The sequence below is a fragment of the Oncorhynchus masou genome, chromosome 12 (assembly GCF_036934945.1).
Source record: "Oncorhynchus masou masou isolate Uvic2021 chromosome 12, UVic_Omas_1.1, whole genome shotgun sequence".
In the NCBI taxonomy this organism is placed as follows: Eukaryota; Metazoa; Chordata; class Actinopteri; order Salmoniformes; family Salmonidae; genus Oncorhynchus; species Oncorhynchus masou.
Window position 1 is genome coordinate 43,768,040 of NC_088223.1, and position 22,107 is coordinate 43,790,146.

The window sequence follows — 22,107 nt, forward strand, 5'->3', positions numbered from 1 at the left end:
CCAGCCTTGCGCACGGTGTCCCCGGTTCGCCTGCATAGCCCAGTGCGGGCTATTCCACCTCGCCGCACTGGCAGGGCGACCGGGAGCATTCAACCGGGTAAGGTTGGGCAGGCTCGGTGCTCAAGAGCTCCAGTGCGCCTGCACGGTCCAGTCTATCCAGTACCACCTCCACGCACCAGCCCTCCGGTGGCAGCTCCCCGCTTCAGGCTTCCTGCGCGTGTCCTCGGCCCAGTACCACCAGTGCCAGCACCACGCATCAGGCCTACAGTGCCCCCCGCCCGTTCAGCGCTGCCGGAGTCTCCCGCCTCTCCGGCGTTGCTAGAGCCATCCTCCTCTCAAGCGATGCCGGAGTCTCCTGCCTGTTCGGCGCTGCCAGAGCTCCCGCCCCTCAGTCCAGAGGCGCTAGAGCCCCTCATTCCAGAGGCGCCAGAGCTACTCAGTCCAGCGCTGCCAGAGCCTTCCTCTCCAGCATTGCCGGAGCTTCCCGTCTGCCCAGAGCCATCAGAGTTGCCAGTCTGCCCAGTGCCATCTGAGCTACCCGTCTGCCCAGCGCCATCTGAGCTACCCGTCTGCCCAGCGCCGCCTGAGCCACCCGTCTGCCCAGAGCCGCCTGAGCCGCCCATCTGCCCAGTGCCGCCAGTGCCGCCAGTCTGCCCAGCGCCGCCAGTCTGCCCAGCGCCACCAGTGTTGCCAGTCTGCAAGAAGCCGCCAGTGCCGCCAGTCTGCAAGGAGCCGCCAGTGCTGCCAGTCAGCCAGGGGCCGCCAGTGCCGCCAGTCAGCCAGGGGCCGCAAGTGCCGCCAGTCAGCCAGGGGCCGCCAGTGCCGCCAGTCAGCCCAGAGGTGCCAGAGCCACCAGTCAGCCCAGAGGCGCCAGAGCCGCCAGTCAGCCTAGAGGCGCCAGAGCCGCCAGTCAGCCCAGAGGCGCCAGAGCCGCCAGTCAGCCCAGAGGCGCCAGAGCCGCCAGTCAGCCCAGAGGCGCCAGAGCCGCCAGTCAGCCCAGAGGCGCCAGAGCCGCCAGTCAGCCCAGAGGCGCCAGAGCCGCCAGTCAGCCCAGAGGCGCCAGAGCCGCCAGTCAGCCCAGAGGCGCCAGAGCCGCCAGTCAGCCCAGAGGCGCCAGAGCCGCCAGTCAGCCCAGAGGCGCCAGAGCCCCTCAGCCCAGAGGCGCCAGAGCCCAGAGGCGCCAGAGCCCCTCAGCCCAGAGCTTCTGCCCCTCTGTCCAGCGCTTCCGCCCCTCTGTCTAGCGCTTCCGCCCCTCTGTCCAGAGCTTCCGCCCCTCTGTCCAGAGCTTCCGCCCCTCTGTCCAGAGCTGCCCCTCAGTCCAGTGGGGTCATTTAGTAGAGTCACCGTGGTTAGGAGGCCACGGAAGCGGACAAGAAGGCGGATTAAGACATTGGTGAAGTGGGGTCCGCGTCCTGCGCCAGAGCCGCCACCTCGGACAGACGCCCACCCAGACCCTCCCCTATAGGTTAAGGTTTTACGGCCGGAGTCCGCACCTTTGGGGGGGGGGGGTACTGTCACGTTCTGACCTTGATTTCCTTTGTTTTGTCATTATTTAGTATGATCAGGGCGTGAGTTGGGGTGGGCAGTCTATGTTTGTTTTTCTATGATTTGGGTATTTCTATGTTTCGGCCTAGTATGGTTCTCAATCAGAGGCAGGAGTCATTAGTTGTCTCTGATTGAGAATCATACTTAGGTAGCCTGGGTTTCACTGTGTGTTGGTGGGTGATTGTTCCTGTCTCTGTGTTTGCACCAGATAGGGCTGTTTTGGTTTTTTCACATTTCTTGTTTTGTTAGTTTATTCATCTCTAGTGTCTATATTAAAGAACCATGAATAACCACCACGCTGCGTTTTGGTCTGCCTCTCCTTCACCACAAGAAAATCGTTACATTCATGTAATTGTCAATAAAAGCCTTTGACACTTATGAAATGCTTCTAATTATACTTCAGTATTCCATATTAACATCTGACACAAATATATAGACACTGAAGCAGAAAACTTTGTGGAAATTAATATTTGTGTCATTCTCAAAAATTTTGGCCACGACTGTACACAGAGCCATTACTACATGGAACTTTATTCCACAAGCAGTAAAATTAGATTAAACCCCTCCCCCCAGATAAAACTACACCTCATGGAACGATGCAGACTGTAAAGCGACACACACACACAGGCAGATATGTAGTGGTGTAATGATTGTTATACACTCAAAAAATTAGGGGTTCAACAAGGGTTCTTCTTAGACCCTCAAAGATCTTCACCGAACCTTTAGGGTTTTTGGCACTGACAATTGCCAACAAAATATTCTTCCAAGAACCCATATGAGGTGGAATTCACTGAGGAGCCTCATTAGTTGGTGTGGGTACTTGCAGGAACTTCATTTCCCAACTGAAACATTTGGATTTGAAAGGACAGCAGGGGCAGGCACTTAACTGAACAATGTAAAGATCTCCTCAATTTAAGGTAAGGTTTGTCCCTTGTATGATCTACATTTATATTGTTTTCTGATGACACCATCTATCTTTTCATATTTGTGCGAAACTTTCTAAAAGAGAAAATGGACACAATTCAATGGATATCATTCAACAGAGGTAAGAATATGTTGAAGGCTAGCTTTATTGGTGCAGATGACAGAACTGCTCACGTTTGTGTATGTGTCTGCAGGTATAAAGACAAGGAGGCATACAAATTGGTATTGGTATGTAATGCAGATCAGATTTACCATCCTCCTCCCTTACCTCTTCAGTGAATTTATCCTACCGGTCAAAAGTTTTAGAACACCTACTCATTCAAGGGTTTTCCTTTAAGTTTTACATTGTAGAATAATAGAGAAGACATCAAAACTATGAAATAACACATATGGAATCATGTAGTAACCAAAAAAGTGTTAAACAAATCAAAATATATTTTATATTTGAGGTTCTTCAAGTAGCCACCCTTTGCCTAGATGATAGCTTTGCACACTCTTGGCATTCTCTTAACCAGCTTCATGAGGTAGTCACCTGGAATGCATTTAAATTAACAGGTGTGTCACGGACATCGTTGTGGAAATGACCGGACCAAGGTGCAGCGTGGTGAGCGTACATTTTCCTTTATTTATATAAATGTCACCAACAAAACAAGAAACAAAGAAACGACCGTGAAGCTTAGTAGGGCTATAGCGCCACTAACAAAGTCAACTACCCACAAAATACAAAGGAAACAAGGCTGCCTAAGTGTAATTCCCAGTCAGAGACAACGATAGACAGCTGTCCCTTGATTGAGAACCATACCCGGCTAGACACATAGAAACAGAAAACATATAAATAAAGAAACTAGAATGCCCACCCTAGTCACACCCTGGCATACCCAAAATAGAGAATAAAAGCCTCTCTATGGCCAGGGCGTGACAAGGTGAGCCTTCATAAAAGTTAATTTGTGGAATTTCTTTCCTTTGTAATGTGTTTGAGCCAATCAGTTGTGTTGTGACAAGGTAGGAGGGGTTTACAGAAGATAGCCCTCTTTGGCAAAAGACCAAGTCCATATTATGTTAAGAACAGCCAAATAAGCAAAGAGAAACTTCAGTTCATCATTAGTTTAAGACATGAAGTTCAGTCAATAAGGAACATTTCAAGAACTCTGAAAGTTTTTTCAAGTGCAGTTACAAAAACCATCAAGCGCTATGATGAAACTGCCGCTCATGAGGACTGCCACAGGATTGGAAGACCCCACCTCAAACAAATTGAGATGGTTTGGGATGATTCGGGCCGCAAAGTGAAGGAAAAGCAGCCAACAAGTGCTCAGCACATGTGGGAATTCCTTCAAGACTGTTGGAAATGCATTCCAGGTGAAGCTAGTTGAGAGAATGCCAAGAGTGTGCAAAGCTATCATAGAGGCAAAGGGTGGCTACTTGAAGAATCTCAAATTTAAAATATATTTTAAAAATGTAACCCTTTTTTGGTTACTACATTATTCTACATTGTAGAAAATAGTAAAAGTAAAGGAAAAACCCAGATAATGAGTAGATGTTCTAAAAACGTTTGACCGGTACTGTATTTATTACATTTTTTATTAAACCCTTATTTAACTAGGAAAGTCAGATAAGAACAAATTCTTATTTACAATGATGGCCTACCCCGGCCAAACCCTAACCCGGATGATGCTGGGCCAATTGTGCACCACCCTATGAGACTCCCAGTCATGGCCAGTTGTGATACAGCCTGGAATCGAACCAGGGTCTGTAGTGACACTTCTAACACTGAGATGCAGTGCCTTAAACTGCTGCTCATCCCATAGGCTTCTACATTATTCACATTTACCACATTAACCAAGGTATGAATACTGTTGTGTGCATGTTTTGTTGATCATCTGTGTAACTACTATTTTTTTGGTTCACAGACTTCACCCTATCTACACTGAATATAACAGGAAAGCTGTTTGATCACCATGCACCCAAAAAATAATTCTGGCTATGGATACGGAGAACATCAACACATTAACATCAACATGTCAGAGGATGTACACATTGGACTTGGGGCTCTGCTGGGTGTTTACCTCAAATTTGGTTTTTAATTCTGCTTTGCCACTAAAATCATAATAAACACTGAAAACTAAAATAGTGTTTTATTGTTATGCATATTATTATTAATAATAATAGGGGAGGGGGGTATAGTAAAAATGTTCCCCAAAAGGTTATTCAAAAGGTTCTTTGAGGAGCTATTAAAAGGGGTTATTTGAAGAACATATAGGGGTCCCCCCACAGTTTCAATTTGAAGAACCCCTAAGGATACTCCAGGAAGTTTTAATTTTTAGATTATCATTTTTTTGTAAATATGATTGTTTTGATAGGCATTGATGTGTTTGAACCCCAGGAAGAGTAATAGGGATCCCCAAAAAATACAAATACAAATGGCATATCCATTATCTGATCTTCCTTCTCATGCTCTGTACATGTAAATATTGCATTTCATTTTCACTAGTCTGCAGCGCTCTCTGAACAGCAACTGTCGCTGCCAGCCCAGCTAATCAACCACGTATGGAAGTAGCTGAAAACCCAGTGAGTGGAGTGAATCTCAATTAAACGTTTCTGCTGGTCAGACATGGAGATGCATCACTGTCCAAGGGGCGGTGCGCTTGCGCTGAAGGTGATCCCCGGGTTTATATTCGCCAAGGAGCTCTCTGCAACCAAGCAGTGCGTCACACATGCTCAGACCAGCTCGGATCCCCTTCCACAAAATCAATCAGGTATCACAAATCAGTCGCTCAAATAATATTTACTCTCCATGGGAATCACACATTGAATCCCGTCCCTGCGTTTTGATTTATTTGCTCTATCCAATTGTATCCAAAAGTGTTTCACTCTGCAGATACGATTTGTACTTTTCTTTGAGTCGCTTTTAAAATAATCTACATTCATTTTTTCTTTCTCATTAAACAGATTTGCCATAGTTTCGAAGTTTTGTTAGAATATTGCGAGAGCTCCTCAACATCATCATTAGAGTCCTAAAGCGAAGCTTTATGGCTATTGGATAACGCAGACCTGCGGCTGTCTTCAAAGTTCGATTTCGGACGTGCGGTTACCTCGTCTGTAGGAAAACATGAAATCTGCTGAAGAGGGTGAGTAGGCTCTTCCCTTTACTTTTGAATGTCAGACTGCGTTTTAGAGTAATATTGCATTCATAAACGATAATTCCATCGACATGGCTGATTTTGCGTGTTGGATAGCTGCCTGTCTTGTCGAGTGGTGCACTTTCTCTTCGGGTGTCTGAATGGGTTTCTCCTCTGTTTTGATGGCCTACTATTATAAATGTATGACAATGTAGAAGCCTACTGAATACTGAGATTATAGGATATGCTAACAATAATGACAGCTTAATTTACCCGACCAAAAAAATAAACGCAACATACAACAATTTCAAGTTATAGTTCATATAAGTAAATCAGTCTATTGGAATAAATTCATTAGGTCCTAATCTGTGGATATCACATGACTGACAATACATTCATGTGAATTGAAATTTAATTTTTAAAAATAGGTAGGAGCATGGATCAGAAAACCAGTCAGTATCTGGTGTGAACCCCATTTGCCTCATGCAGCGTGACACATCTCTTTCACATAGAGTTGTTCAGGCTGTTGATTGTGGAATGTTCACCCACTCCTCTTCAATGGCTGTGCAAAGTTGCTGGACATTGAGGAACTGGAACACGCTGTAGTACTCGTCGAACCAGACCATCCCAAACATGTTCAATGGGTGATATGTCTGGTGAGAATGCAGGCCATGGAAGAACTGGGACATTTTCAGCTTCCAGGAATTGTGTACGGATCCTTGCGGCATGGGGCCGTGCATTATCATGCTGAAACATGAGGTGATAGTGGTGGATAAATGGTACAACAATGGGCCTCAGGATCCCGTCACGGTATCTCAGTGCATTCAAATTGCCATCAATAAAATGCAATTGAGATTGTTGTCCGTAGCTCATTCCTGCTCATACCATAACTCTTGGAAACGTTGGCATCAGCAAATTGCTGGCCCACACGACCCCATACACGCTGTCTGCCCGGTACAGTTGAAACCGGGGTTCATCCATGAAGAGCACACTTCTCCAGCTTGCCAGTGGCCACTGAAGGTGAGCATTTGCCCACTGAAGTGGGTTAAGACACCGAACTGCAGTCAGGTCAAGACCCTGGTGAGGACAACAAGCATGCAGATGAGCTTCCCTGAGACGGTTTCTGACAGTTTGTGTGGAAATTCTTTGATTGTGCTTGATTGTGTGGAGGTCCTTGGCTGGCATGGTTACACGTGGTCTGCGGTTATGAGGCCGGTTGGACGAACTGCCAAATTTTCTAAAATTAAGTTGGAGGCGGTTTATGGTAAAGAAATTAACATAACATTATCTGGCAAAAGCTCTGGTGGACATACCTGCAGTCAGCATGCCAATTGCACACTCGCTCAACATCTGTGGCATTGTGTTGTGAGGCTGCACATTTTAAAGTGGTGTTTTGTTGTCCCCAACACAAGGTGTACCTGTGTAATGATCATGCTGTTTAATCAGATTCTTGACAATCATCACATGTCAGATGGATGGATTACCTTGGCAAAGGAGAGATGCTCACTAACAGGGATGTAAATGAATGTGTGCACAATTTGAGCTAAGTAATATTTTTGTGTGTGTGAAAAAAAAAAATCATGGATCTTTTATTTCAGCTCATGAAACATGGGACCAACACTTCACATGTTGCGTGTATATTTTTGTTCAGTATATATCCATGGTAGCTACTTACGTTATGAAATAATTATTTGGTTTCATCAAAAGGTTTATATAGTACCCATTAAAATTGTATGTATTGAGGGGAAAAATGGTTTATACTTTACATATTGGGGATATGTTTATATTGCCTTAAGGAATGATGAACTTTGAAACACATGGGTCTTTATTATGAGAGCTACATTACATTATGAGGCACCCCTCCTATGAGTAGGGAGTGGTGGGCGTGGCAGCGGTTGCACAAAAGCTCTCATTCAGGATGGTTTACTGAAATTGGTAATCCATGCCTCTGTCTTTTCTTGCATAAGTAAACATTTGAGGAGAAATTTACCCAGAATGTACAGTGTTTAAGTGTGTAAGTCTAGATTTAATACAATTTGGTCAGAGAGGGCACACAACTGCCAGTGGTTCTCGTTGGTAAAATGGCATCTTCTATGCAATCCAGTAAGAAATGACATGGAAACATTGCAAAGCTGTGACACCACTGTGATGTTAAGGTTACTACATTGTGATTATTTTGTGGGAGTCATGTGGTGCTGCACTGATGTCATGTCTTTATGGTTGCCTCAGTAGTCTCTTAATTCACAGCAGACAGGAGCTCTGGCGACTGCATGCTGTCTGAGACTGGACTGGTCTTAAGAGCTGACTAGTAAGATTACTCAGGTCCGTGTACCCTTAACCACCTCTTCCCCCATTCCCCTCTGTCTGTGCCCCATGGGTAGTCAGTCTGGCTCTTATGCCCTCATACCCAGTAAGGGAGCTGGCATCTTGAACCTCCCCTGTTGGGTACAGATTGCACCTTTAGTCATGCAAACAAAATAGCCATGTGGCACCCCATCATGAGCAACACAGCAGCTTTCTTTGTAATTAACTGGCAACTACAGTATGTATTTCAGTGTGTGAGCCAATGAGAGTATGTATGGACCCTAATTCTAACTCATTCTATATATTTGCTTCTCAGATGCATACAGCCACACCCCCAACATCAGTCTCTCCCTGGGCAAATCCTGCCTGCCCTCCCAGTACCACAGTCTCCAGTCTGGCCCCACCATCTCAGTGTCCATCAGCCAGCCTCCCAGCTACAGTGCCCAGAACGACATGAGGACAGTGGGTTACTACTCATCCCCTAGCATCCATCCAACCGAGGCCCCGGTCCTCGAGAGCCCTCGTATTGAGATCACAGCCTATGGGCAGTTTCCTGAGGAGGTGGTGGAAGAGAGCAACAACCTTCCTGTACCTAAACAGGTCAACTCCATTGTGACCCTGACGTTGCCCAACGCAGATGGCTACCGTGACCCCAGCTGCCTCAGCCCGGCCAGCAGTGTGTCGTCACGCAGCTGTCACTCCGAGGCCTCGTCCTACGAGTCGGGCTTCTCCTACAACTACGAAAACTCACCCCAGAACTCACCCTGGCAGTCGCCCTGTGTCTCGCCCAAGGGCTCCTCTCTCGCCCTGCCGGGTGAAGCTTGCACCCATGCGGGCTCCTCACATAACTCCCCCTCTACCTCCCCCCTTTCTAGTGTCATGGATGACAGCTGGATGGGCCAGCGGGGCTCCAGGCCCAACTCCCCTTGTGGTGGGAAGAGAAAATACAGCTTCAACGGAACCACAACCTCCAAGTCCCCCTACTCCCCCAACCACTCCCCTGGGCCTTCCCCTCACACCTCCCCACGCCTCAGAGTCACAGGTGAGTCCTGGATGCCTAACAACACCAACCAGTACACCAACTCAGCCATAGTTGCAGCCATCAACGCTCTGACCACAGACGGTGTGGCAGACCTGGGTGAGGGCATCCCTCTGAAGGCCCGGAAGACCAGCCTAGAGCCTGGGGCAGTTTGCCTGAAGGTCGAGCCTGGACGAGAGGAGCTCAGCCCTGGGGAGCTTTGTAAGGATGAGTACTCCTCCTCCCGCCTGCCCTTAAAGAAGGAGAACTACTGTGGGGGGTTACTGGATGTGCCATCGCACCCATACTCATGGTCCAAGCCAAAGCAATATGTCAGGTAAGCTGAAGAAGACTTTGACTGACTGAAATAATATTCATTATAAGGTTGACAGCTCCAGAGAGCTAAACTTTATTGAGGTCAATATAAGTCAATTCAGAAATATCCATTATGAGGAAACATCCCAGCAAAGCACTGACAATCTGCAGTTGTGTCTTGTTACATAGCAAACTTTAAATATACCTTCTCCATCTTAGCCCATCTCTGCCAGACCTTGACTGGCAGCTGCCATCCAGCTCCGGGCCGTACAGCTTGCAGATCGAGGTGCAGCCCAAATCTCACCACCGTGCCCACTACGAGACTGAAGGGAGCAGAGGGGCAGTCAAGGCTCTGGCAGGAGGACACCCTGTGGTGCAGGTCTGCTATCCTCCTTATACTAACATACCGTACTGTAAAATAGAGTAGTCTACATGTAATACCATTAGCCCTATCACTTCTCGGCTGACCACTTTCTCCAACTTATTTCTACGATCACTTTCTCTCTAACTTATTTATATCTCCAGCGCTGACATAGGTTAGTGGTTATGTGTTTTTTACATTTGACAAAAAAATGATTACAAGTCTATAATGTTATTCGAAAGACGTCATAGTTCTGAATGAAATACCATAGGTGTGCTATGAGACAGACCAGTCCGCTCAGTCAGTTCCTGTCCAGACGAGGGTGACTCAAACTTTTCCATTATGTCTCAAGGGCAGGCAGACAGTTGCAAAGCGAGGTAATGTGACCAGTAAAGCTTAGTCATGAGATTAAACCACAGTGACTTTGGTGGTCGAATCAGAAGAAGTATTGAGTAATAGTAATTCTTGGACTACAAGGCCGGTCTTCCCAATCATTTCACTACATCACTGACTTGACTTCAACTTCTGAATAAACCACAGAATCTACTGTGAGAAGTAAGTCATCAAAGGTGTCTGCATGCAAAGTTAGAATGTGTAGAGTGGTATCTACACAGTTGAACATCTCACATATTCTTGTGCTTTGACACCCCAACGTTTGCGAACACCCTGAGATTCCAACCAGTAGGCTACAGTGGGGCTGAATGGGAACCTGGGAACGTAGCTAGCTAAGTATATTGAACAATCCCATGTGTCTAAACACCAGCATGCACATCTGTGCTGGGTAGTTTTTCTCTCTGGTTAGGTGCTAATGTTTTAATGACATGGGGTCTAGGTTACTCTCATCATGAAATGGAGAGTGTGTTCTTTTGAAAACCTCCACCTCCCTCCTCTTCCCTCCCTCCCCCAGCTTCTGACCAAACACACAGACTTCCCTTTGTTTAGGAAAGTTCCCATCTGTAATGCTGACATCATCCACAGTGGCGTCCTATGGAGACAGCCTGACGAGGCCAGGCTCAAACCACACGTTTTTGGCAGTCTGATGGAGATGTTAGAGGAAACCTCAGACAAGGCTGCTCAATCTCCCTACACTCAGTCAGCCAGTGTCCACAACCCACAGAGTGTACCATGTAATCAGGAAGATACACTTTTAGAAAAAGAGGTTATATTTAGAACTTAAAAGGGTTCTTCGGCTGTCCCCATAGGATAACACTTTTTGGTTGCAGGTAGAACCGTTTTATGTTCCATATGGAACCCACTGTGGAAAGGGTTTTTACTTGGAACCCAAACGGGTTCTACCTGAAACCAAAAAAGGTTCTCCTATAGGGACAGCCGAAGAACCCTTTTACGTTCTAAATATAACCTATTTTTCTAAAAGTGTATCTTCCTGATTACATGGTACACTCTGTGGGCTGTGGACACTGGCTGACTGGTTCTTCTCGCTGGCCTATGAGTCAAACCTTGACCAAATTGTGCAGAGTTTGTTCTGGAAGCTGCTTCAGTTCCCTCCTTGTCGAGCACAGCTTTCTGTTCTTTTCGAATGCCATGGCTGCTGCTGCAAGTCACATGCGCCATTTTGCAGATGGCAGACAGGGTAATGCTCTGTTTATGGCGAAAATCATTAAGTGATGTAAAATATAGTGAGTGAAAATATCTAGAACTGGCCAAAGATAATACTGTAAATGAGGATGTGTATTGTGTAACCATCCCTTGGAGCTGGAGGGGTGGAGAGAAATAGAGGGTTGCCCTCTTCCCTCTCTCCTTATTTTCCTCACTCTCTGGTGCCATGAGCGGCCAGAGTCTTGACATTCCTCTCGTGGGTGATAATATGATCGAAGGAGGGGAGACTGCAGTGCCAAAACGATATACCTCTAACTCCATCACACACTCCCTACAGCCTAAATAAACAGCATTGCTAGGCAGCAACCCCTTTCCGTACACAAATATACAGAGCGTTTGCAGGCTCTTAACTTTCAAAGGGATGACATGTTTTGCTTATTGCTTTCCCAACCTAAGCCTAGTTAGCGACCCTCTCCACATCCTCCAGTGATGGAGGTTTTAGGAAGGTCCATAGCTCCCTATAACATGTGGTGGTTGCAGAATCAAGGACCCCTGGAGCCCTGCTGTGATGGAGAAGCACCTGAATGCTCACACAGACAAGCCGGTTCTCATTTCCGGGCCTCTACCAACAATAGGTAATGGAACACATATTTTCCGACAAGATAGAACTGCCCAAGGGGGCAGAGTTCTGTCTTACTATCCAGGTCTGTGCCCAAACAATTCAAGCTTCTACTTTTAAAAAGCCACCTTTCCAGAAACAAGTCTCTCACCATTGCCGCTTGCTATAGACCACCTTCTGCCCCCAGTTGTGCCCTGGACACCATATGTGAATTGATTGCCCCCCCATCCATCTTCAGAGCTCATGCTGTTAGGTGACCTAAACTGAATCTACCAGGTACAACCCCAAATCTGTAAACACAGGCACCCCCATAGATATCATCTTAACCAACCTGCCCTACAAACACACCTCTGCTGTCTTTAACCAGGATCTCAGCAATCATTGCCTCATTGCTTGCGTCCATAATGGGTCTGCGGTCAAACGACCACCCCTCATCACTGTCAAATGCTCCCTAAAACACTACAGAGAGCAGGCCTTTCTAATCGACCTGGCCCGGGTATCCTGGAAGGATATTGACCTTATTCCCTCAGTAGAGGATGCCTGGTTATTCTTTAAAAGTGCTTTCCTCACAATCTTAAATAGGCATGCCCCATTCAAATTTAGAACCAGTAACAGATACGGCCTGTGGTTCATTCCAGACCTGACTGCCCTTGACCGGCACAAAATCATCCTGTGGTGTACTGCATTAACATTGAATAACCCCCTCGATATGAAACTGTTCAGGGAAGTTAGGAACCAACATACACAGGCAGTTTGAAAAAGCTAGCCTTCGCTTTCCTAGCAGAAATTTGCATCTTGCAGTACAAACTCCAAAACGTTCTGGGACACTGTAAAGTCCACGGAGAATGAGAGCACCTCCTCCCAGCTGCTCACTGCACTGAGGCTAGGAAACACTGTCACCACCGATAACGCATTTTTCTATGGATGAACATGCTTTCCACCTGGCCACCCCTGCCCTGGTCAACAGCCCTGCACCTCCCACAGCAACTTGCCCAAGCCTCCCCCATTTCTCCTTCACCCCAATCCAAATAGCTGATGTTCTGAAAGAGCTGCAAATTCTGGATCACTACAAATCAGCAGGGCTAGAGAATCTGGACCCTCTCTTTCTAAAATGATCAGCCAAAATTTTTGCAACCCCTATTACTACCCTGTTCAACCGCTTTTTTTTCTTCTTTTTTTGTATCATCTGAGATCCCCAAAGATTGGAAAGCTGCCGCAGTCATCCCCCTCTTCAAATGGGGAGACACTCTTGAGCCAGACTTCCACAGACCTATATATATCCTACCCTGCCTTTCTAAGGTCTTCGAAAGCCAAGTTAACAAACAGATCACTGACCATTTTGAATCCCACCGTACCTTCTCCACTATGCAATCGGTTTTCTGAGCTGGTTAGTGTTGGGGAATAATCAGAATTAGTTGGGTAACATAGATAGGATGTTTTATTTTCATGATATGCTTATGAGTTATTTCTCATAAGAATGTATTTTGTTGTACTATAGCGGTGGCCATTGGCAGTTATCAGTTCTCTGTCAGGACTAAGTTGCTTGGGCTGCAGAGAGGGGAGAGGTCAAGGTGTCATCATGTGTAAACATATCTTTTGCTCCACTGTGTCTGTGTGCCAGTCACTCCCTACTTTTCCCATCGGGGAGAGGAGGATGGCAGTGTCTGGAATCATTCTATGCTCCCTCTCTGTTGCCCCTATCTTAACCTATAGCCTCACTCTCCTCTCCGTGAGCTTGTCCCAGGATTGGTTGTATTTAGAATTGGTTGTATCTAAATGACAATTTGATATATATCATAGGGTGGGGATAATGTCTTGGTACCATTTTGTACCAAGGACGAAATAAGAGCTTTCTTTAGTAGACCTGTGGTTTGTCATGTCGTCTAGGGGGGGTGGATCTTCGCTATAAAGGATCCCATTTGCCATTATGTTGGGACTCTCAACTTTTCATTAGAGATACTGAAATGTTGAAAGTCAAAATGCTATTGCAATGTGGAAGGGACTCTCGGAGAATTCATTGATAGACACTGAATTGATCTGAGAGTCACAGGGTTGTGATAGAGCTAATATAATTAAAGATGGACTTTGATAACTAACTCTGACTTGTGTGTGTGGTTTGCTCCCATGATTTGGTAAATAGAGGAAATTTCCATGACATCAGCCACTCTCAAGGTCCAAAACGATATCATAACCTCCATTGATCATCGATAAGAGACAGCACTGTGCAGCTGTATTCATAGACCTGGACAAGGCTTTTTTCGACTCTGTCAATCACCACATTCTTATCAGTAGACTCAACAGCCTTGGTTACTCAAATGACTGCCTCGCCTGGTTCACCAACTACTTATCAGACAGAGTTCAGTGTATCAAATCGAAGGGCCTGTTGTCTTGACCTCTGGCAGTCTCTATGGGGGTACCACAGGGTTAAATTCTCGGTTCGACTCTTTTCTCTGTACACATCAATGATGTCACTCTTGCTGCTGGTGATTCTCTGTCCAACTCTACGCAGACGATACCATTCTGTACACCTCTGGCCCTTCTTTGGACACTGTGTTAACCAATCTCCAGGCGATCTTCAATGCCATACGACGTTCCTTCCATGACCTCCAACTGCTCTTAAATGCAAGTAAAACTAAATGCATGCTCTTCAACCGATCGCTACCAGCACCTGCCCGTCCGTCCAGCATCACTACTCTGGACAGTTCTGACTTAGGTATTTATAGATGTCCACATATTCTAAGTGTCTGGTTAGACTGTAAACTCTCCTTCCAGACACATTACACATATCCAATCCATAGTTAAATCTAGATTAGGCTTCCTATTTTGCAAAAAAGCATCCTTTACTCATGCTGCCAAACATACCCTCTTAAAACTGACTATCCTACCGATCCTTGACTTCGGCGATGTCATTTACAAAATAGCCTCCCACACTCTACTCAGCAAATTGGATGCAGTCTATCACCGTACCATCTTTTTTGTCACCATATTCGTCACCAAACCCACTGGCTCCAGGTCATCTATGAGTCTTTGCTAGGTAAAGCCCCGCCTTATCTCAGCTCACTGGTCACCATAGCAGCACCCACCCGTAGCACGCGCTCCAGCAGGTATATTTCACTGGTCACCCCCAAAGCCATTTCCTCATTTGGCCACCTTTCCTTCCAGTTCTCTGCAGCCAATGACTGTAACAAATTGCAAAAATCACTGAAGCTGGAGACTCATATCTCCGTCACTAACTTTAAGCATCAGATGACAGAGCAGCTCACAGGTCACTGCACCTGTACATAGCCCATCTGCAAATAGCCCATCCAACTACCTCATCCCAATACTGTTTTTTTTTTCTTCTTTTTTTCTCCTTTGCACCCAATATCTCTACTTGCACATTCATCTTCTCCACATCTATCACTCCAGTGTTTAATTGCAACATTTGACTTATTTCGCCACTATGGCTTTTTTATTGCCTTACCTCCCTTTATCTTGCCTCATTTGCACACACTGTGTTTATATACTTTTTTCACCTATTGTGTTATTGAGTATGTTTGTTTATTCCATGTGTAAGTCTGTGTTATTTGTGTCGCAGTGCTTTGCTTTATCTTGGCCAGGTCGCAGTTGTAAATGAGAACCTGTTCTCAACTAGCCTACCTTGTTAAATAAAGGTGAAATAAAAAAATGAAATAAGTATGGATACCCCCGCTTTTTCAAATCAGGTAGAGGGCTTGGGCAATCACGTATAAACAAACACATTTTAATGTCAAAGATCAACCTTCTTGATATCTGGGAGCATGAGCTTGGCTAAATGGCTCGATTCTGGATAAGGACATTGACATTGCTGATTACAACATCTTTAGGTGTGACTGAACATGGGTGGCTATATGTGTATATGTGAAATGAACCCAGCAAAAAAAGAAACATCCTCTCACTCTCAATTGTGTTTATTTTCAGCAAACTTGTGTAATATTTGTATGAACATAAGATTCATCAACTGCGACATAAACTGAAGTAGTTCCACCGGATTGCACCGGATTTGCTCGTTCTTGCTGTGAGATGTTACCCCACTCTTCCACCAAGGCACCTGCAAGTTCCCAGACATTTCTGTGGGGAATGGCCCGAGCCGTCACCCTCCGATCAAGCAGGTCCCAGACGTGCTCAATGGGATTGAGATCCGGGCTCTTTGCTGGCCATGGCAGAACACTGACATTCCTGTCTTGCAGGAAATCACGCACATAATGAGCAGTATGGCTGGTGGCATTGTCATGCTGGAAGGTCATGTCAGGATGAGCCTACAGGAAAGGTACCACTTGAGGGAGAAGGATGTGCTCCCTGTAACGCACATTGTTGATATTGCCGTAAATGACGGACCCTCCACCTCCAAATTGATCCCGCTCCAGAGTACAGGCCTCGGTGTAATGCTCATTCCTTTGACAATAAACTCATCTGACATTTCACCCCTAGCGAGACAAAACCGTGACTCGTCAGAGAAGAGCACTTTTTGCCTGTCCTGTCTGGTCCAGCGACGGTGGGTGTGTGCCCATAGGCGACTTTGTGGCTGTTGATGTCTGGTGAGGACCTGCCTTATCACAGACCTACAAGCCCTCAGTCCAGCCTCTCAGCCTATTCCGGACAGTCTGAGCACTTTTGGACTTTTGTCTGCCCACTGTTCTAGTAATAAACTTTTGTTACTTTGACACTGTCTGCATCTGGGTCTTCCCTAATATTTGAATTATAGACACACTATCTCATAATGACAAAGTAAAGACATTTTTTTTTAGAAATCCTTGCATATTTTTTATAAATGAAGTACATAACTATCTAATTTACGTAAGTATTCACAACCCTAGAAACACCTTTGGCAGCAATTAGTTGTGCGAATTTCTGGTTAATTTCTAAGAGCTTTGCACAATATTTGCACATGATTCTTTTAACAATTCTTCAAGCTCTGTGAAGTTGGTTATTGATCACTGCTAAACATCCATTTTCAAGGCTTGCCATAGCTTTTCAAGACGATTTGTCAGAACTGTAACTCAGGAACATTCAATGTCGTCTTGGTAAGCAACTCCGCTCTCGCTCTCATATTTTACCTTGTGTTTTAGGTTATTGTCCTGATGAAAGGTGAATTTGTCTCCCAGTCTCTGTTGGAAAGCAGGCTGAACCAGTTTTTCCTCTAGGATTTTGCCTGTTCTTAGCTCTATTCCATTTTTTTTTAATCCTAAAAAAAACTGTAGTTCTTGCCAATGGTAAGCATACCCATAACATGATGCAGCCAACACCATCCTTGAAAATACAAAAATTGCTACTCAGTAATGTGTTGTGTAGGATTTGTTCCAAACATATTGCTTTGTATTCAGGACATAAAGTTAATTTCTTTACCCCATTTGTTGCAGTGTTACTGTAGTGCCTTATTACAAACAGCATACGTTTTTGAATATTTTTATTCTGTACAGGCTTCCTTTTCACTCTGTAATTTTGGTTAGTATTGTGGAGTAACTATGATGTTGATCCTATCACAGCCATTAAACTCTGTAACTGTTTAATCTTTGAGCGGTTTCCTTCCTCTCCGGCAACTGTGTTAGGAAGGACGCATATATGGCTGTGTAATGGCGTCAGAGAGGATGGCTGCCGTTTTTATTGGCTCTTAACCAACTGTGCTATTTATTTTATTTTTTTCTGCATTGTTTAACTTATTTTGTACATGATGTTGCTGCTACCATCTCTTATGACTGATAAGTTACTCACCTTGAATTGTACAAAGTATTCTATTTAATGAGAGGGATTTACTCCAGACATCCCAACAGGCCCTCATCCCCATCTTTCGCAGGAGAAAGATGGTGATTTCGCAGAAGGAGATCAGGGTGCATTGTGAGGATCAGGCGACGAGTGGTTAATCTGCCTTTGTCATCCGTACTATTGGCCAATGTACAATCGATGGATAATAATTTGGACGAACTAAAAGCACATATATCCTACCAACGGGACATTAAAAACTGTAATATCTTATGTTTCTACGAGTCTTGGTTGAACGATGACATTTAATAACATACAGCTGGCGGGTTACACACTGTATCGGCAGAACAGCAGCCAAGACAAGGGGTAGTGGTCAATGAATATCGGTAGACAACAGCTGGTGCACGATATCCAAGGAATTCTTGAGGTTTTGCTCGTCTGAGGTAGTGTGGTCTACTGCTTGTGAGATACTATATCTACCTAGAGAGTTTTCATCTGTATTTTTCGTAGCTGCCTACATACCACCACAGACTAAGGCTGCACTTAATGAGCTGTATACTGCCATAAGTAAACAGGAAAACACTCATCCACAGGTGGCGCTGCTAGTGGCCTGGGACTTTAATGCAGGGAAACATCTGTTTCACCTCATTTCAATCGGAATGTTAAATGTGCAACCAGAGGGGGGAAAAAACTCTAGACCACCTTTACTCCACACAGAGAGACGCGTACAAAGCTCTCCATTTGGCAAATCTGACCATAATTCTATCCTCCTGATTTCTGCTTACAGGCAAAAATGAAAGCAGGAAGCACCAGTGACTCGGTCAATAAAAAGTGGTCAGATGAAGCAGGTGCTAAGCTACAGGACTGTTTTGCTAGCACAGACTGGAATATGTTTCGGGAATCTTCTGATGGCATTGAGGAGTACACCACATAAGTCAGTGGCTTCATCAATAAGTGCATCGATGATGTCGTCCCCACCGTGACTGTACTCACGTACCCCAACCAGAAGCAATGAGTTACAGGCAACATCCGCACTGAACTAAAGGGTAGAGTTGCCACTTTCAATAAGCGGGACTCTAACCCAGAAGCTTATAAGAAATCACGCTATGCCCTCTGACGAACCATCAAACAGACAAGTCCATACAGGACTAAGATCGAAAATGTACTACACCAGCTCCGACCCTCGTCGGATGTGGCATGGCTTGCAAACAATTACAGACTACAAAGGGAAGCACAGCCACGAGCTGCCCAGTGACACAAGCCTACCAGATGAGCTAAATTACTTCTATGCTCGTTTTGAGGCAAGTAACAATGAAACATGCATGAGAACATCAACTGTTCCGGACAACTGTGTGATCACGCTCTCCGCAGCAGATGTGAGTAAGACCTTTTAAACAGGTTAACATTCACAAGGCCGCAGGGTCAGACAGATTTCTAGGACGTGTACTCCAAGCATGAGCTGACCATCTGGCAAGTGTCTTCACTGTCCTTTTCAACTACTCCCTGTCTGAGTCTGTAATACCAACATGTTTCAATCAGACCACCATAGTCCCTGTGCCCAAGAACACTAAGGTAACCTGCCTGAATGATGACTGACCTATAGCACTCATGTCTGTAGCAATGAAGTGCTTTGAAAGGCTGGTCATGGCTCACATCAGCAGCATCATCCTGGATACCATAGACCCATTCCAATTTGCGTACCGCCCAAACTGATCCACAGATGATGCAATCTCTATTGCGCTCCACACTGCCCTTTCACACCTGGACAAAGGGGACATCTATGTGAGAATGGTATTCACTGACAACAGCTCAGCGTTCAACACCATAGTGCCCTCAAAGCTCATCACTAAGCTAAGGACCCTGGACTAAACACCTCCCTCTGCAACTGGACCCTGGACTTCTTGAGGGGCAGCCCCCAGGGGGCAAGGGTAGGTAACAACACATCCGCCACGCTGATCCTCAACACGGGTGCCCCTCGGGTGCGTGCTCAGTCCCCTCCTGTACTCCCTGTTCACTCATGACTGCATAGCTAGGCAGGACTCCAACACCATCATTAAGTTTGCAGATGAGACAACAGTGGTAGGCCTGATCACCCACAATGATGAGACAGCCTATAGGGAGGAGCGGACAACAATCTCTCCCTCAACGTGATCAAGACAAAGGAGATGATTGTGCACAACAGGAAAAGGAGGACCGAGCACGCCCCCATTATCATTGACGGGGCTGGTGTCCACATCACCAACAAACTAACATGGTCCAAGCCGATCAAGACGGTCTTGAAGAGGGCACGACAAAACCTATTTGGCTTGGGTCCTCAGATCCTCAATAGGTTCTACAGCTGCTCCATCGAGCGCATCCTGATGGGTTGCATCACATCCTGGTATGGCAACTGCTCGGCCGTCTGACCGCAAGGCAGTACTGAGGGTAATGCGTACGGCCCATTACATCACCGGGGCCAAGCTTCCTGCCTTCCAGGACCTCTATACCAGACTGTGTCAGAGGAAGGCCCTAAAAATTGTCAAGGACTCCAGCCACCTTAGTCATAGACTGTTCTCTCTGCTACCGCAAGGCAAGTGGTACCGGAGTGCCAGTCTAGGTCCAAAAGGCTTCTAAACATTTTCTACCACCAAGCCATAAGACTCCTGAAAATCTAATAACATGGCTACCTCAGACTATTTGCATTGCCCCCCCTCCCCCCCTTTTACGCTGCTGCTACTCTGTTTATCTATGCACCTCAATTACCTCGACTAACCAGTGCCCCACACTTTGACTCTGTACTTGTACAGAGTATATAGCCTCACTATTGTTATTTTACTGCTGCTCTTTAATTATTTGTTACTTTTATTTTGTACTTATAAAAAAAATAACTGCATTGTTGGTTAAGGGCTTGTAAGTAAGCATTTCACTGTAAGGTCTACTACACTTGTTGTATTTGGGACAAATATGACGAATAAAATGTGTGACAAATAAAATGTGATTTGATTTTGATTAGTATCTTTGTAGCGACTGGCTGTATTGATACAGCATTCAAAGTGTAATTAACTTCACCATGCTCAAGGATTATTTTGGGGGGGCTTATTGACTCATGGCACGTCAGCTTTTTTTAATTATTTGGTAAAATTTCTTAACATAATTCCACTTAGACATTAAGGTGGTATTGAGTGTTGGCCAGTGACACATGTTAATTTAATACATTTTACATTCAGTTTTTCACCTCTTAAATTGCTTGTAAATATTGCATGCTTTTATTGCGGTGGAATTGTAATATTGTGAATTTGTATGATTCTGTGCAGGGCTCCTTTGAAAAAGAGGCCTTGGTCTCCATGGGATTCCCTATTTTTAAATAAAATAAAGTAAATAATGAAATGAATGAATAATTAAATAAATAAAAGTAGCCCTCTATTTCCTATATACGGTAGTGCACTACTTTATTTTATTTAACCTTTATTTACCTAGGCAAGTCAGTTAAGAACTAATTCTTATTTACAATGACGGCCTACCCTGGCCAAACCCGGACAACACTGGGCCAATTGTGCACCGCCCTATGGGACTCCCAATCACGGCCGGTTGTGATACAGCTCGAGATCGTAACAGGGCCAATAGTGACGCCTCTAGCACTGAGATGCAGTGCCTTAGACCACTGTGTCACTTGGGAGCCTGAAAGGGCTCTGGTCAAAAGAAGTGCACTATGTAGGGAATAGGATTCCATTTGGGACGGAAGCGTAACCTTTGGTACACTGTAACCCAGGCTTAGTCCTGTCAGTGAAATAACAGGGTTGTTTGTCTCAGCTGGTTAACTGGCTCTTGGGCAGACAGTGGGACCCTGGTGATGGAGATACTTACTTACTGTAAGATCATGCTGTGCCTCAGCTCATCAATACAGACAGGAACTGATATTAATGGAGGAAATATGTGAATGGGTTGTTGGCCTTGGATAAAGATTCCTCAGAAAAATGTCAACTGTGTTTGAAAGGTATTTCTGGGTTTTTTAACCCGTTGTCAACAGTTTGTGTGTGTGTGTGTGTGTGTGTGTGTGTGTGGGGATACTTCGTTTCTGACTAGACATAAGTACTGGAGGAACAAATTCCTATCAACCATTGTTGATTGGCAATACATTTTTTAAATGTAATTATATGTCTTCCTTCCAGCTCCACGGCTACATGGAGACCGAGCCCCTGATCTTGCAGCTATTCATTGGCACGGCAGACGATCGTCTCTTGCGGCCCCATGCCTTCTACCAGGTCCACCGCATCACTGGCAAGACTGTCTCCACCCCCAGCCATGAGACCCTGCAGTCTAACACCAAGGTGCTGGAGATTCCACTACTGCCCGAGAACAACATGCGCGCCATGTGAGTACTGTGTGTGTATTTCTTTAGCCTTTGTCTGTTTTTTTGTCGTGCAGTCAGTTAGACATTTAAGCTCCTCCTCAAGCAACTCAAATGATGAGTGAACATCTGTAGAGTTTTGTCCATGATGGCTGATCAGTACCAGCTGGATAGTGTGTGTGCGTGCGTGTAAGGCACCAATGCTGACATCTTAATTTGACTCAATTAGAGATCCATTCAACATGTGACAGCCCTCTTTCAATGTTTTTGTTACCAATGAGTGAATACACTCAAAAGCCAAAC

General features: G+C 45.4%; 1 protein-coding gene across 1 annotated transcript in view; it reads left to right on the top strand.

Moving 5' to 3' along the window:
* The first annotated feature begins 5,151 nt into the window (after positions 1-5,151).
* LOC135550150 (nuclear factor of activated T-cells, cytoplasmic 1-like) overlaps positions 5,152-22,107 on the top strand; it is a 69,045-nt gene continuing 52,089 nt past the window's right edge. Inside the window, exons 1-5 of the mRNA XM_064980681.1 lie at positions 5,152-5,222; positions 5,416-5,594; positions 8,206-9,244; positions 9,442-9,601; positions 21,626-21,828. Coding sequence (XP_064836753.1) covers positions 5,576-5,594; positions 8,206-9,244; positions 9,442-9,601; positions 21,626-21,828 — 1,421 coding nt within the window. The 5' untranslated portion in view covers positions 5,152-5,222; positions 5,416-5,575. The remainder of the gene's footprint in view (positions 5,223-5,415; positions 5,595-8,205; positions 9,245-9,441; positions 9,602-21,625; positions 21,829-22,107) is intronic.